The 14,357-nt window shown below is 31.9% G+C and overlaps 2 protein-coding genes and 1 pseudogene across 2 annotated transcripts; 2 read left to right on the plus strand and 1 right to left on the minus strand.

The window, feature by feature from the left end:
* The first annotated feature begins 346 nt into the window (after positions 1-346).
* Positions 347-1,289, plus strand: LOC123888620 (annotated as a pseudogene).
* Positions 1,290-5,666: 4,377 nt separating this feature from the next.
* Positions 5,667-9,766, plus strand: LOC123887986 (shaggy-related protein kinase theta-like). Its single transcript, XM_045936920.1, has 13 exons — positions 5,667-6,034; positions 6,724-6,966; positions 7,169-7,261; positions 7,360-7,419; positions 7,511-7,783; positions 7,925-7,999; positions 8,118-8,174; positions 8,255-8,395; positions 8,596-8,646; positions 8,752-8,847; positions 8,944-9,027; positions 9,143-9,245; positions 9,330-9,766. The coding sequence occupies exons 1-13, from the start codon at positions 5,972-5,974 to the stop codon at positions 9,389-9,391; spliced, it is 1,401 nt and encodes a 466-aa protein (XP_045792876.1). The 5' UTR covers positions 5,667-5,971; the 3' UTR covers positions 9,392-9,766.
* A 1,065-nt stretch (positions 9,767-10,831) lies between these two features.
* On the minus strand, positions 10,832-13,720 carry LOC123887987 (pentatricopeptide repeat-containing protein At2g03880, mitochondrial-like). Its single transcript, XM_045936921.1, has one exon. The coding sequence runs from the start codon at positions 13,386-13,388 to the stop codon at positions 10,962-10,964; it is 2,427 nt and encodes an 808-aa protein (XP_045792877.1). The 5' UTR covers positions 13,389-13,720; the 3' UTR covers positions 10,832-10,961.
* Positions 13,721-14,357: the final 637 nt, after the last annotated feature.

Here is a 14,357-nt window from a genome sequence, read left to right on the forward strand (position 1 = left end):
TTCAACTTATAAATAAATAGATATCTTACTTCATTTTACTTTTTCAGTCACATCTAATTTTAACTATTCTATCTCTTTTTAATTATTTTTTTGCGCATTTAATTTGACAATGAACCTCAATCACCATAATTCTTGGTCAAATTATATACAAAATAGTAGTAATTCTTCTCATATCCCAAATCAACAAAATAACTCATACTTTGAAAATGCACCTCTTAACCCAAATCCAAATCATAACCCGGATTTTCAAAATTCTCCTTTTATCCCAAATCTACAAATTAACCCACACTTTGAAAAATATTCATATCATACCGAAAATTATCCATATCAATTAACTAACCTCACCATGTTTCATGGGATTCAAATGAGTAGTAGTGGCATGCAATCAAATGATCAAGTGTTTGAAACACCACAGCTTTGCACTCAAGGTGAGTTGGAAACTATTAACCTTGGTGAAGAAGTTGGATCGACACCGGTTGTTAATACGCCAAAAACAAGATTTCAACCAAAGGAAAATGAAGTTCTCATTCAATCATGGCTCAACAATTCAAAGAATGCAATTATTGGGGTTGATCAAAAAAGAGAAAAGTTTTTGGAAGAGGATTGATGAAGCTTATAAACAAGTATCAGGACAAAAAGTATATAGAAAGGAAACCGATGGGACTAAAAGATCGATGACACAAAATAAATCATGCGGTTCAAAAATTTGTTGGGTGCTACAAACACGCTGTGACTACACATAAAAGCGGGAGTTGTGAGAGCGACATCATTTCAGCTGCAAAGCAAATATATTACCGAGATGAACATGAAAAATTTACATTTAAAGATGCATGGAAAATATTGAAGGATGAAGACAAATAGCTTGGGGGTTTAACAGAATCTTCCGCAAAAAGAACGAAGAATTCAGCTTCAAGAGCATATTCATCATCTTCCAACCCACCGACACCAACGATCAGCGAATATAATCAACCATCACGTACTTTCGTTACGTCGTCCGATGGGTCAAAAGACGGCCAAAAGGAAGAAGAAAGAAAAACTTGTGGAAAAGTCTCCCCTTTTGGAAAAAATTAATGATTTGCAAGACGACTTAAAAAAAAGTTGGCATAATGTCGGAGTTTTCACGTAATTGGACACGTATTAAGGAAGGAAAACTTGAGATGGAGAGGAAAAGGTTGAAGATCGATGATTTGCAAATACTCTTAAAGGATACATCAAATATGAATTAAAGACAACTACAAAAGCATGAAATGTTGTGCGACATAATTTCAAAAAAATATTGACTTGATTGATATGATTATGTACGTTGAATATTTTTTAAATTATCATAATTAGCCGTAATTTAACTAGCCATTAAAAATATGTACATTAATTTTATTTTGTCAAAAAAAGATGGACTTAATTGATATAATTATATATGTTGGATATTTTTTAGATTCTCATAATTAGCCGTTATATTTAATTAACCATTATATTTAATTAAAAGATTAAACTAGATTTTTAAAATTTTCATAGTTAGCCATTAAATTTTCATAGTTAACCTAAGTAACTTATCATTCATATATTCATTGTTAAATGCCTTTTGGCTTTTTAATGTTTTGCATTTTTTTCAAATTAGATAATATCAATATTACTCATATGGTTGCTACATGCTATTTTTTATTTCGTGGCAAAAAAGATTATCAAATATTAGTTTTTTTTTTTTGTTTTGGTAAATCAGTTTGGATTATTGGAGAACATTAGTTCCTATTTTTTCTCAAGGTACCTACATTGATAGTAACTAATATAAAATATCCTATCAATGAACTATTGCATGTGTGAAACAACAAAAATTTACCTGTCATCATCAAACCAAAAACAACTTCCCAACTAGTCCACTCTCTCTCACACCTATAATATACATTAGATTTTCTCACGAGTAATGACATTTAGATGATCAATATAAAAAAGTCTTTTGTATATTTATACTGCTATACACACAATTTCAAGGGATTCATGTAAATAATTTCATTTATTATATATTTTTTGTTGATGATTTATTTTTTTTTTTTGATAGTTTATCTAACTGATTTGTTGTGTCGTTTTATTTAGGAGCCTACCTTTGTGGCTTTCTCAGCTCTCAATCTTGCAATGCATTTTCATGGTTGTGTCACCTTTTTCATTCTTTTGTGCTAGAAATTGCTTCTAAAAGAGGGGAAGAATGCACATTATGAGTATGCTTGTTTGTGTCATATTTATGCGCTCTTATCACTCAACTCATGGCTTTGAAGTATTGTTTTCCACAGCAGGTAAGTTACTTATGTGTGTATGTATATATATTCTTAGTATTAGTATTTTGTATTTATTCTAAAACTTTGTATTTAACAAAGTCATTTTGATTAGGTTCTTCTAAGAGTGATTGATTTTAGGTAGTGTCAATATACATGTCTATGTTGTTTGTTGTTGAAGTGATACATTTTAGTTCCTATCAGGGACGGATCCAGACCTGATATATTGGTGTGGCTAAAAAAATTACGTTCACAAGCTTTATAGTTAACAACAAAATCACGCTTGCAGATTAGCTGAAGAAGTAATTTTATCTCTAGAAAGCACATTAAAAAATAACAAAATAACGAACAAAGAAATCATATTTGTAGTTGAGAGAAAAGTAAAAGAATAAAATTTTATATGTTATTGAGATCAATTAAAATTAATAGTGTTCAATAAAAGCGTATAAACCTTTATTGTTGGTGAATTTCAATAACATATCAAATGATTTTAAATTTCTATAGAATTTTACATGAATTATCTAGATGATATGAATTTTAAATTTAACGATAAATTTCTTTAAATTTTATACTCATTAAAATGTTACCGGTATAATTTAATTTCTCTAATATGTATATAATATATATATTGATCACTCCTTTATAAACAAAAATTACCACAACTATTATTCTTGATTCTTTGTAGTTAACTAGCAACAAAGCAATTTCCTTGTAAAAAAAAAAATTAAAAGCCAAAAAACAACCCATAGGACTTGAACTCTGGTCCCTTAAGTAAATGGGGAACAACTTAACCACTAAGCCAAAACATCTTTATGATAATATTAGTAGTTATTCGTATTTATCCAATAATTCTGGTGTGGCTATAGCTACATTCAACCCCTACATGAATCCGTCCCCGGTTCCTATGTAGGAGTTTGAATCACCGACACAATATTCAAATTATGCGAAACACATTGGATCACAATGTATGTATATATATGAATGGTCAAAAGTTTTCTTTTACATATGAACTAAAATGTATCACTTCAACAACAATGTAAAAAAAAATTAATGGTCAAAGGTGACTTAATTTCCATTCATTCATGATTTTGTGTTTTGTTAAGCATTAGGGACAAAGGAAGTGTAGATCAAGATGAAATTCCATTTAATCTGAACCTATCATATTAAATGGCAATTTCCTGTTATTTGCCTAATGATTATATGAATTTAATTTAGCCTTTCAATTGTTTCTCTAGATATAGTAGCATTATTATAGATCTATTTGATAGATAAAATGGAGTAACAACCCATGAATATCTTGAAACATGAAAGATTGGGAATGGATTCTCTCAAGTGTAATTTACACTTGAGAGAATAAAGTGTGATTTGTTACCATTGATTAAGAGAGAGAAACATATAAAAATTTAGAGAAAATGAATTTAGATGGTGTTAGATTACACTTTATTCTCTCAAGTGTAAATCACACTTGAGAGAATCCATTCCCTGAAAGATGGAAGCTAAATTTTAATTATAAACTAAATCATGGTTTTGTCATTATATATTAGTTACTGAATGATTTACCGACTTATTTTGGTGTTCATCTAATTTCCTCACGATTACATTTTCTCTAACTAGCTTTTTTCTATGCCCCGTTTGTATTAGCTTATTTTTGAATTTATGCAAACAGCTTATACAATTTTTATGTATTAGCTTATGTTTTTTGTCAAGGTAGTTTATGATAAAATAGCTTATAAGAACAATTTGCATTAGTGTGAACTTATAAAATAAGTTGTTTGGATAAACTCAAAAATAAGCTAATCAAAACGGGCCTATTTACTAAATGAATTGAGTTTAACATCGAGAATTAAAATTTGTTAACTACAGTTGAAATTCTTGATCAAGAGGGTACTTGATTTATGAACGAGCGTCTTATTGACCAATTTCATTTTAGTCATTATTTGAATGATCCGGTAATAGTTAAAACCCGACATTTAAAACTGGGCAAGTTCTATCATGAACAAGTAGATGATATATGGTGTATGGTGCATAAGTTGTCAGTTTCATTATAACGAATATGAATTTTACAAAATCTACCGTTGGATTGAAAGTTTATATCATATAGATCATCTATAATTTTTTTTGAAAAAATTAAAAATCATTTGATATGTAATTGAGACCCGTTAAAATTAAAGGCTTATGAATTTTTATTAAATATCGTTAATCTTTATGAGTCTCAATAACATATCAAATAATTTTTAATTTTTTTTTATGGATGATCTATATAATATAAACTTTCAATTCAACGGTGAATTTTGTAAAATTTGTATTCGTTATAATAAAATCGGCAACTTATGCACCATATCATGCACTTGTAAGCCAAAGCCTTAAAATTGTTCCTCTATTGATATTATATATAAATAAATCATATAGGTTTAATTAGTCTATTGGTCCCTTAAAGATATTTTAGGTTTTACAATGGTCCCTTAAAGAAAAAAAGATTCAGATTGACCCCTTAAAGAAAAAAATGTCCGGATTGGTCCCTTAAAGACATATATGTTTGTCATATTGGTCTTTTCCGTTAAATTTTAACTCCAAATATAACAAAAAATTCCAATGGTTAAAATTTTAAAAATTAATAAGGTTTTTGGTGGACCACTTACACTTAATGACATCCACAATTCAGTCAACTAAAACTAATGTTTTTTGTAAAAAATTGACGGAAAGGACCAATTGAGAAACGAATGTATCCTTAAGGGACCAATACAGACATTTTTTTCTTTAAAAGACCATTGTGAAACTTAAAATATCTTTAAAGGACCAAATGACTAATTAAGCCAATCATATATAGTCAAATAATTTGTTCCTATATTCCGTGTCATTTTATTGTATCTATTCTATATTGTATATAAAGAGGATACATGAGTTTTGGTGTGAACTTTTCATAATACCAACAATACCGTTGATTTTTTTTAGCAGCAATAAAAATCTTTTATTAACAAACTCACCATAAGACACATCTTTTTTTTAGCAGCAAAAATCTTTTATTAACAAATTCACCATAACATAAGACATATCTTTTTTAATTGGACATAAGTTAGACACAAACGAGCGCGAAATGCGCGTGCCTGACCCCCTAATAGGTAATAGTTAAAAATTTTGTGACTATCATTCAATTTTTATAACTAAGGAGACGAGAGTTAACCATTTGTTATCCTTAAACATCGCATGTCAAATTTAAACACTCCGAATATTCCGTTAATGTCTCACATCTCTGTCCTTATGATCCCTTTCTCGTAAATGACAACAAAAATCTTCACCATCCATTCTCCATCATTTCCTATCAACGGTCAGTATTTCTCGTTTGACTGAGGTACAAACTTTGAAGCTTAGAATGATTGGAATTGATGGATGTTTGACCATTCAAAATCTTAACTAACACCTGTCACCTTATTTTTAGTAAAGAGAGAGAGAAAGCATTGCTTTATTATAGATTTGTGTCTTGTTTTGTTTTTTGTTTCATTGTTCTTTTTCTCTTCCATTTCTATTGTTGTTTGCAGAAACTGAAAAACAAGAGGGAGAAACTCAATTTTTTGTGTTTCTCTCTTTTGTTTTCAATTTTCAACAAAAAAAAAATAAAAAACATATAATAACAAATTTTTAGAGGGTGTTTAGATTTGAGGGTGTGTTGTTGATTCAGTTGTGTATTGTTGAGGTTGGAATCAGACAATATGAACATGATGAGAAGATTAAAAAGCATTGCTTCTGGTAGAACCTCTATTTCATCAGATCCTGTAAGTTTCAGATCTCTCCATCTCAAAAAGTTTTTTTATTTATTTTTATTTTCTATAATTTTTTTAAAGATGTTGCTTTTGTTGCTGTTTTGTTTGGTAGCTGAAGAAATATAACAAAACTAAAATGTTATTCATGAAATGACCATGTTTATGATTTTAGTACTTTTTAGGCATAACATTTTATTTTTTATTTTTTTGATAATAATCTTGTTATTTTTTAAAAATCTGTAATTTGGTTCCTGGATTTATTTTACTTTTTCCATCCATTTGCTGATGTTATTTATTCTTGGATTTAAAAATCTGTAATATGGTTTTTGTGACCACTTTTTCTTTGTTTTGTTTTTCAGATGTAGTTGTTTTAATTCAAAATTTTTTATGATCTCACAAATTTATATGATTGTTTGTGCTGTTGAAAGTATAGCTTTGTCAAAATAAGATGATAATGTTCAAGAAACAGTTATGGTGTGACTAAGTTATATGATTTGGATAATGTATGCTAGATTTTGCATGTTTGCTTTTAGATAATTGTCATTAATTCCTCGTTTAGTTATGGCAAGAGCTAACAATATGGTAAACTAAATTAAGTGGAAATGCTAGAAAAGTTTATGTACTTGAGATATGGTTTTCTGATTTGGCATGCCTACATGTACACAATGTGTGTTAGTTAAATTCAAACTGTTCCTTTTCAGGGTGGGGATTCTACCATAAAAAGAGCCAAGTTTGATCTAGAAAGTGGGGAAACAAATCGTGTTGAAAGAGGCGGAAATAACAAGGATAAGTATGTAGATGCATCGCAAGGAGATGTATCTACTACAAGTAATTCTAATGTTTCTGCTGTGGCTAAAACCGAGAAGTCAGGTTGTGATCAGCTTCCAAAAGAATTAAACGAAATGAAAATTAAAGATGATAAAAGCAAAAACAACAACGAAAAGGTATTTATTGTTATTAATTTGTTCTATTTTCCTACTTGAATTTTTTCTATATTCATTGGAGACCTAGCATATGCATGCGCCTTTTTAACTCTATAAAGATGTCATTAAATGAAAAGTTACATTTATAGTTAAGTTTAGTGAATCTAATTTTTGTTGAAAAGCAATCAATCATTGAGTTTGGTAATTGATTTGCTGTGTGCAGGATATGGAAGCAACTATTGTGAACGGAAATGGAACCGAAACTGGTCAAGTAATTACAACTTCTATTGGTGGTCGAGATGGACAGCCAAAGAGGGTATTGTTCTGATCAGTCCATTAATTTCTATTCCGCTGTATAGTCTTAAGAATCTTAAAATATTGTACCTTCGATAACTTCATTTTTGCTTCGCTCAGATAATCTCATATGCGGCAGAGCGTGTTGTTGGTACCGGTTCTTTTGGTGTTGTTTATCAGGTATTTATATTCCTTTAGCAGTGTTTCAGTGTTGTATGGAATTGTCAAGTTACTCTCTTTGCTTATCCACGATGGCTTGAATATGTTGTAGGCTAAGTGCGTTGAAACTGGCGAATCCGTTGCAATAAAGAAAGTCTTACAAGACAAGAGATATAAAAATAGGGAACTCCAGGTTATGCGCATGCTTGAACACACTAATGTTCTTAAACTAAAGCACTGTTTCTACTCGACGGCTGAAAAAGAAGATGTGTACCTTAACTTAGTTTTGGAGTACGTACCTGAAACTGTCTACAGAGTTTCAAAGCACTATGTCAGGATGCACCAACACATGCCTATAATTTATGTGCAACTATACATGTATCAGGTAATCTAGAAATTGAGTCAATTATCATTGTTTATTTTGGTCACGAGCTTCCTCAATAATGTTAATAGAATTCCAGCCATTTGCTTTTGGTTGGTTACTTTTATTCTGTTATTGATTCATCATGTCAATACACTCTTGCAGATTTGCCGTGGTTTAAATTATATGCATCATGTGGTTGGAGTCTGTCACCGTGACATCAAACCTCAGAATCTATTGGTATGAAATCTTTTTCTTTATTTCTTTCTTTCAAATTTCCTTGTTTGTGAACCATGTATTTTTAAATTTCAAGAAATACTAAATTTCTATTAAACTGACATGTAATTGCATATCACAGGTTAATCCCGCGAGTCATCAGTTAAAGATATGTGATTTTGGTAGTGCAAAAATGTTGGTAAGTTCCGTTTTTTTCTTTATCAATTTGAAAATTGTATTTTATATGTGCTTGGGCTTATGATATTATTGAACTTTTAGGTGCCTGGTGAACCCAACATATCATACATATGCTCACGGTATTATAGAGCTCCTGAACTTATATTCGGTGCAACGGAATACACAACTGCTATTGATGTTTGGTCTGCTGGCTGTGTTTTGGCTGAGCTTCTTCTAGGACAGGTGAGAATTTGTTTAAGGAGTTTTAATATCATTTGTAAGCAATCAACGTTTTCACGAAGTTCATTGTGTGAGAGAATTCTTAGTTGGTTTTGCATTTATGTGGTATCTGCAATTTTATATACTGCTATGCAGACAATAATTTAGAACATTACACATTTTTAGATTGATTCTTATATATAGCAATGCTATTTTATTTGCAGCCAATTTTTCCTGGAGAGAGTGGGGTTGATCAGTTGGTAGAGATCATTAAGGTAAATTTTCTTGTGCCAGTGTCCTTTTGTTTTATTAGCTTCTTATTGAATGTTGCTTTCTGTTGTTTTTTGGATCTTCAATCTGAGTGTTATTATGTATTGTAGATTTTGGGAACACCAACAAGAGAAGAAATAAAGTGCATGAATCCAAATTACACTGAATTCAAGTTTCCTCAGATTAAAGCTCACCCATGGCACAAGGTTCGTAGTTCTTTATTACTTCCTACCTGCCCCGGAAGCTTATAATTTGTAATTGATTGATAAATTGATAAATTGTAATACTCCTGTAATATCCAGATCTTTCACAAAAGCATGCCTTCTGAAGCAGTGGACCTTGTGTCAAGGATGCTTCAGTATTCACCAAATCTACGTTGCACAGCTGTAAGAAAGTTAATTTGGTTTTAAAAACGATACCTTTCGTAGCTTTATCGTATGTTCAGTCGCAGTTGTTTGATTACTGTGTTGCAAAGAAGTGCTGATTATATTTTGTTTACAGTTGGAAGCATGTGCACACTCTTTCTTTGATGATCTCCGAGACCCAAATGTACGCTTACCGAATGGGCAAGAACTTCCCCCTTTGTTTGATTTTACAGCTCAAGGTAACACATGGTGATAAACTAAACATGATTGATAAGATCAAATATTCCGTTATTGCTTACATAAATTAAAAAAAAATGTTGCAGAGTTGGCAGGCGCATCTGATGAGTTGCGTCGGCGTCTCATTCCTGAGCATGCAAGGAGTTGATTTTTTTCTTCGGCCATTTGTAAATTGATTTTGGATGAGTAGATTACCAGACCAGCAATGCTACTTTCGCTAACAGTTCAGATCTCTGCTGTCCAACCTGCACAATCATGACTATACAACTCATATGAGCCTCAAAACCACGCAACCTCTTTATCAAGGACCTGCAGATGACAATCACATGGATGATGTAGGAGTGCCTGCTGAAACTGTTACATTCAATTTTTAAGTAGTTTTTGGTTGATGTATGCCTCAATTTTAAAGATAACAAGTTCACACAATTCTTTTGCTAACGTTTCATATAGTTCTAGATTGTTTGTTCCTCAAAGTGGACTGTGGAAATCATCAATCAAATGAGTAGCATTTTTTTTCTTCTAATTTTCCACCAGCTTCTCTATTTTTTTTATTCTTTTTCTTTTTTAAAGATAAATTATTCTGCATGTGTCTCTTGGTTCTGCTAACTGCCAAGTCTTATTAAACTTCAATTCTAAAACAACTAAATATCTAAATAAATTGATGACTTATAAGCATATTTTTTTCCTTAACATTCTCTGTGGACATGATCTAAATGTTGAGAATGAACCATTTTCCTCCAATTTTTTCAAGTGACCAAGGGTACCAGTGATTCGGGTGTTATTTTCCATCTCTTCATTTCATACCATAAAGGGGAATGCTTACTCGATAGTTAAGATAAACTATTCTTTTGTAAGAGTGGAAACTGAAAGTTTTGGTAACCAGAAAGGTATTTCATAGTTTTGATTACATTCTCTGCTAATTGATACACTGGTTATGAAGTACTCCCTCCGTCCCAAAATATAAGTAAAAGTGAGTCAACAAAAGTTAATGTATCTGGACTAAAATTTACACCAAATACATCAACTTTTGTTGACTAGTTTTTGCTTATATTTTGGGACGGAGGGAGTAGTATATACCAGGAGCAAGTTATTCTGAGCATAAAGAAACATTCATTAGACAGCAAAAACATATCCCTTATATTTATTAGTTAAATTCCTCACTCGTGCAATTTGTTTTTTTTGTTGGTATTATCCCTCTGCTTTTCAAGGGAAGGGGTCTTAGTAATTCAAAGTTCGGTCCTGAGGTAAATAAAATCTGGTAAAAAATAGTTTTCACCAAAAATCAAACTTTGATTCTCCCGAACAATTCATCCTAAGAGCAGCTCATTAACAACTTGAGCTAATTACTTAGTTCACTAGGAAGAAACAAACTATCAATGATCTAAAATCTTACATGTTACCATTTTGCAGCTCATAATATACAATTTCAATTAAAGAAAATGTAGATCCTCTTCCATCCTAAAACGATTTACTGTTAAAAAAAAATTATGGTATTAATTTACTGTTTATTTTTTTTACAGTGGTATCAATTTACTGTTATTATGCTGGAAAATTTTAAATTTCTCTATGTATATATGACATTAAAAAATAAATAAATTTAACCTTGGTAGTACAACAGAAACAACAACCTGTGTAATCAAGCCCCCAAAAGCTAGAAAATGTCATGTGGATTAACTTCCCTTGAAACTACTGGTATGAAGTTTTTTTGAAGAAAAATCCTACCAATAATCCCCACAAGAACATTCTCCTTCTCTAAAATGATGAAAACAATTTGAATCCCTCAAGATGACATGGCGAGTGAAAACTCTCGATATATATTTCATAGCCGAATGACAATCCCCACAAACTCGGAGATTCTTAAATATCCTGATAGGTGCACTTGGTGGAGCAGCTAGTAATCCAAAAGCAACAGCCAGTTTCTCACTGTGATAAGCAAGACCAACTTCCTTTCCCTCTTTATCCATGTCATGCAAAGAAAAATTCATATCTGGTACATAACCGGCTTCCTTAATTCTCACTATAATTTCATCAATCTTGGAATAAATCTCAGCTTCCATTGGATGGCCTCTATCATCAGAAATGAACGTATGCACCCTGCTGTTTATCTCAATCCAACTGCATCCAGGCTCCTTCACTATTCCTTTCGATTTCATCAACTTTCGAATTTTCGCAGAATCATCCCATTTATGAGCTGCAGAATACATGTTAGATAGCAAAACATAAGGCATTGCATTATTAGGTTCCAACTCAAAAAGATTTGTAGCTGCCCTTTCTCCCAACTCTAAGTTTCCATGCACTCTACATGCAGCAAGGAGTGATTTCCATACAGTTGCATCTGGTTTCACATCCATTTGATCTAGTAATTCTTTTGCCTCATCGAGTTTTCCTGATCGTCCGAAAGCGTCAATCATGCAGGCATAGTGTTCAGGGCCAGGTTTTATTCCATATACCTTTTTCATCTGGTGAAAGTAACTGCGACCTTCATCCACAAGACCAGCATGGCTACAAGCAAATAATAATCCTATAAATGTGATAAAATCTGGTTTTGTGCCACTAGAAATCATGGCATCATAAAATCTTAAGGAGTCTCTTCCTTTACCATTCTGAGCATAACCAACAATAAGAGCTGTCCAAGTAATTACATCTTTAACTTGCATTGAAACAAAAACTGCATCAGCATCATCTAGACATCCACATTTTGCATACATGGCTACAAGAGAATTATCCACGGACGATGACGACCTGAGGCCTGATTTAATAAAGTCTGAATGCACTTGCTTACCAAATTCTAGAAGAGTCAATTCTGCACAGGCACTCAAAATACTTGCTACAATAAATTGGTCTGGATTTACACCTGCAACTCTCATGTCGCAAAAAATCTTCAGTGATTCTTCGTGGGAGTCATTTTGTGCATAACCGGTTACAAGGGAGGTCCATGAGATGACATCTTTCTCAAGCATATTTTCAAACACTGTGTATGCACAATTCATGTCCATAGTTTTGGCATACATGTCAACAAGAGCATTGTTAACAAGCTTATAATTCTCAAATCCAGTTTTGATTATCAAACAATGAACAGATCTTGGATTTATACTACCTACTACGCAACAATTCAGGATTGATGGGAATGTATAATCATCAATCTTCATATTTCTTCCATGCATATTTTTAAATAATAGTAGAGCTTCCTGTTCAAACCCATGTCTTACAAATCCAACTATCAAGGAGTTCCACGAAACAACGTCGTCGTCCTCCATAGTTTCTAATACCTTCTTTGCACTGTTTAAATCTCCACATTTTGCATACATATCAACCAATGCACTTTGAACATATACATTGCACCCAAAACCACTTCTTACAATACAAACATGCACCTGTTCACCAAAACAACCAGCTGATACAGAAGAACATGCTGTCAAAATAGTTGGAAAGGTATACTGATTAGACTCAACCCCGTGTGTATGCATGTAACGAAAAAACTCAACCGCCTTATGACTATCACCATTTTGAGCATAACCAGTAACCATAGCCGTCCACAAGACATGATTTTTCCTATCAAAAGCCAACCCCTTGAAAAGAAATTCCGCCTCTGAAATACACTTGCACTTAGCATACATGTCAACAAGTCCAGTAACAACAAACACATTAGATTCAAATCCATTCTTTACAACATACCCATGAATCATTTCCCCAGTTAGGATCAAACCCAACGATGAACACACTCTCAGAACACTCCCTAAAGTAAACTGAGTAGGTTTATGACCCTCCAACCTCATTGACCTAAACAAATCAAAAGCTTCAACTTTACACCCAAATTTACAATACCCAGATATAATGGAAGACCATGTGATGGAACTCCTACATGAAAACCCATCAAAAAGCTCTCTTGCTTCAACTAATCTTCCTACATTAACATAGCCAGATATCATGGTGTTCCATGAATATTCATCCTTTTGAGACATTTTTTCAAACAGTTTACGTGCATCATCAACTCGACCGGATTTTGATAATCCATTAAGGAGCTGGTTTGAATGGTAGATTGATTGATAAGAATTGGCAATGGTGGTGTGGATATAACGGATAAGTGGCATAAGGTTGAATGGGTTGTGAGAATAGACTGAAGCTTTTGAGCCGAATTTGTGCATAATAACTTGCCGCTCCGTTGTTCAAAAACAAAACTTGCCGCGGCAGAATGGTGCAGCAGTAGAACCGCGGGAACAAATATATATACCCGGGTTCAAAAGGGGAGAGTTTAAATTTTACTTTTTTTTTTTAATGATAAAATGAAAGTGCAAAAAGCTGGAATTGGATCCCCTCGTGCATTTTTTTTTTCCGGCCCTCCATCCTTTTGTTAATCGAACGATCGATTGTCCCACAAATAAAAAAAGAACATAGAAGAAAAGAGAGGAAAAAAAAATAGATGAATGACCCAAATTAGAGGACAGCATGAAAAGAATGGGCGGAGAATAAGTTACACTGAATTAGGTTTTGTTAAACATCAGTTGGTCGTGTTAAAAAATTGAAAGCTTAAGCTTGATCGATAGTTTATTATAGATTTATTTTTTACATTTTTCGGATTTGAGTATGATTTTTTGAAAGTTTGATATCATATTAAATTGTTTAAAAGTTTATTTCATGTAGTGAATATATTTAAATAAATTTATTATATTTATGTTTAAATAGACTAATGAATTAATAATTATAATAAAAGACTAATAAATTAATAGACCATTGAGATTAAACTTATATATACTTCAATTTTAATTTATAATAATACATTTATATATGCGTTTAATTTAAATTTAAATGCAGTTTTGGTCTCCCTATTTTCAATTTTTTGATTTTTTTTTGAAATTTTGGTCCTTATATTTTAAAAATCAACTTTTTGGTCCCCCATTTTTTTTCTTCTTTTTTTACTTTAAGTCCCCCACTCCAATTGGGAGTCACTTTACATTTGATTTGCCACATCACAATTAATTTGACTATATCTTCAAAATTGACTCCAAATTGAAGTGGGGGATCAAAAGTCAAAAATTTTTTAAATAGGGGGACAAAAAAGTTGGATTTTAAAATAGGGAGACCAAAATTTTAAAAAATTAAAAATAGAGGGACCA

Source organism: Trifolium pratense, linkage group LG6 (genome assembly GCF_020283565.1).
Source record: "Trifolium pratense cultivar HEN17-A07 linkage group LG6, ARS_RC_1.1, whole genome shotgun sequence".
NCBI lineage: Eukaryota > Viridiplantae > Streptophyta > Magnoliopsida > Fabales > Fabaceae > Trifolium > Trifolium pratense.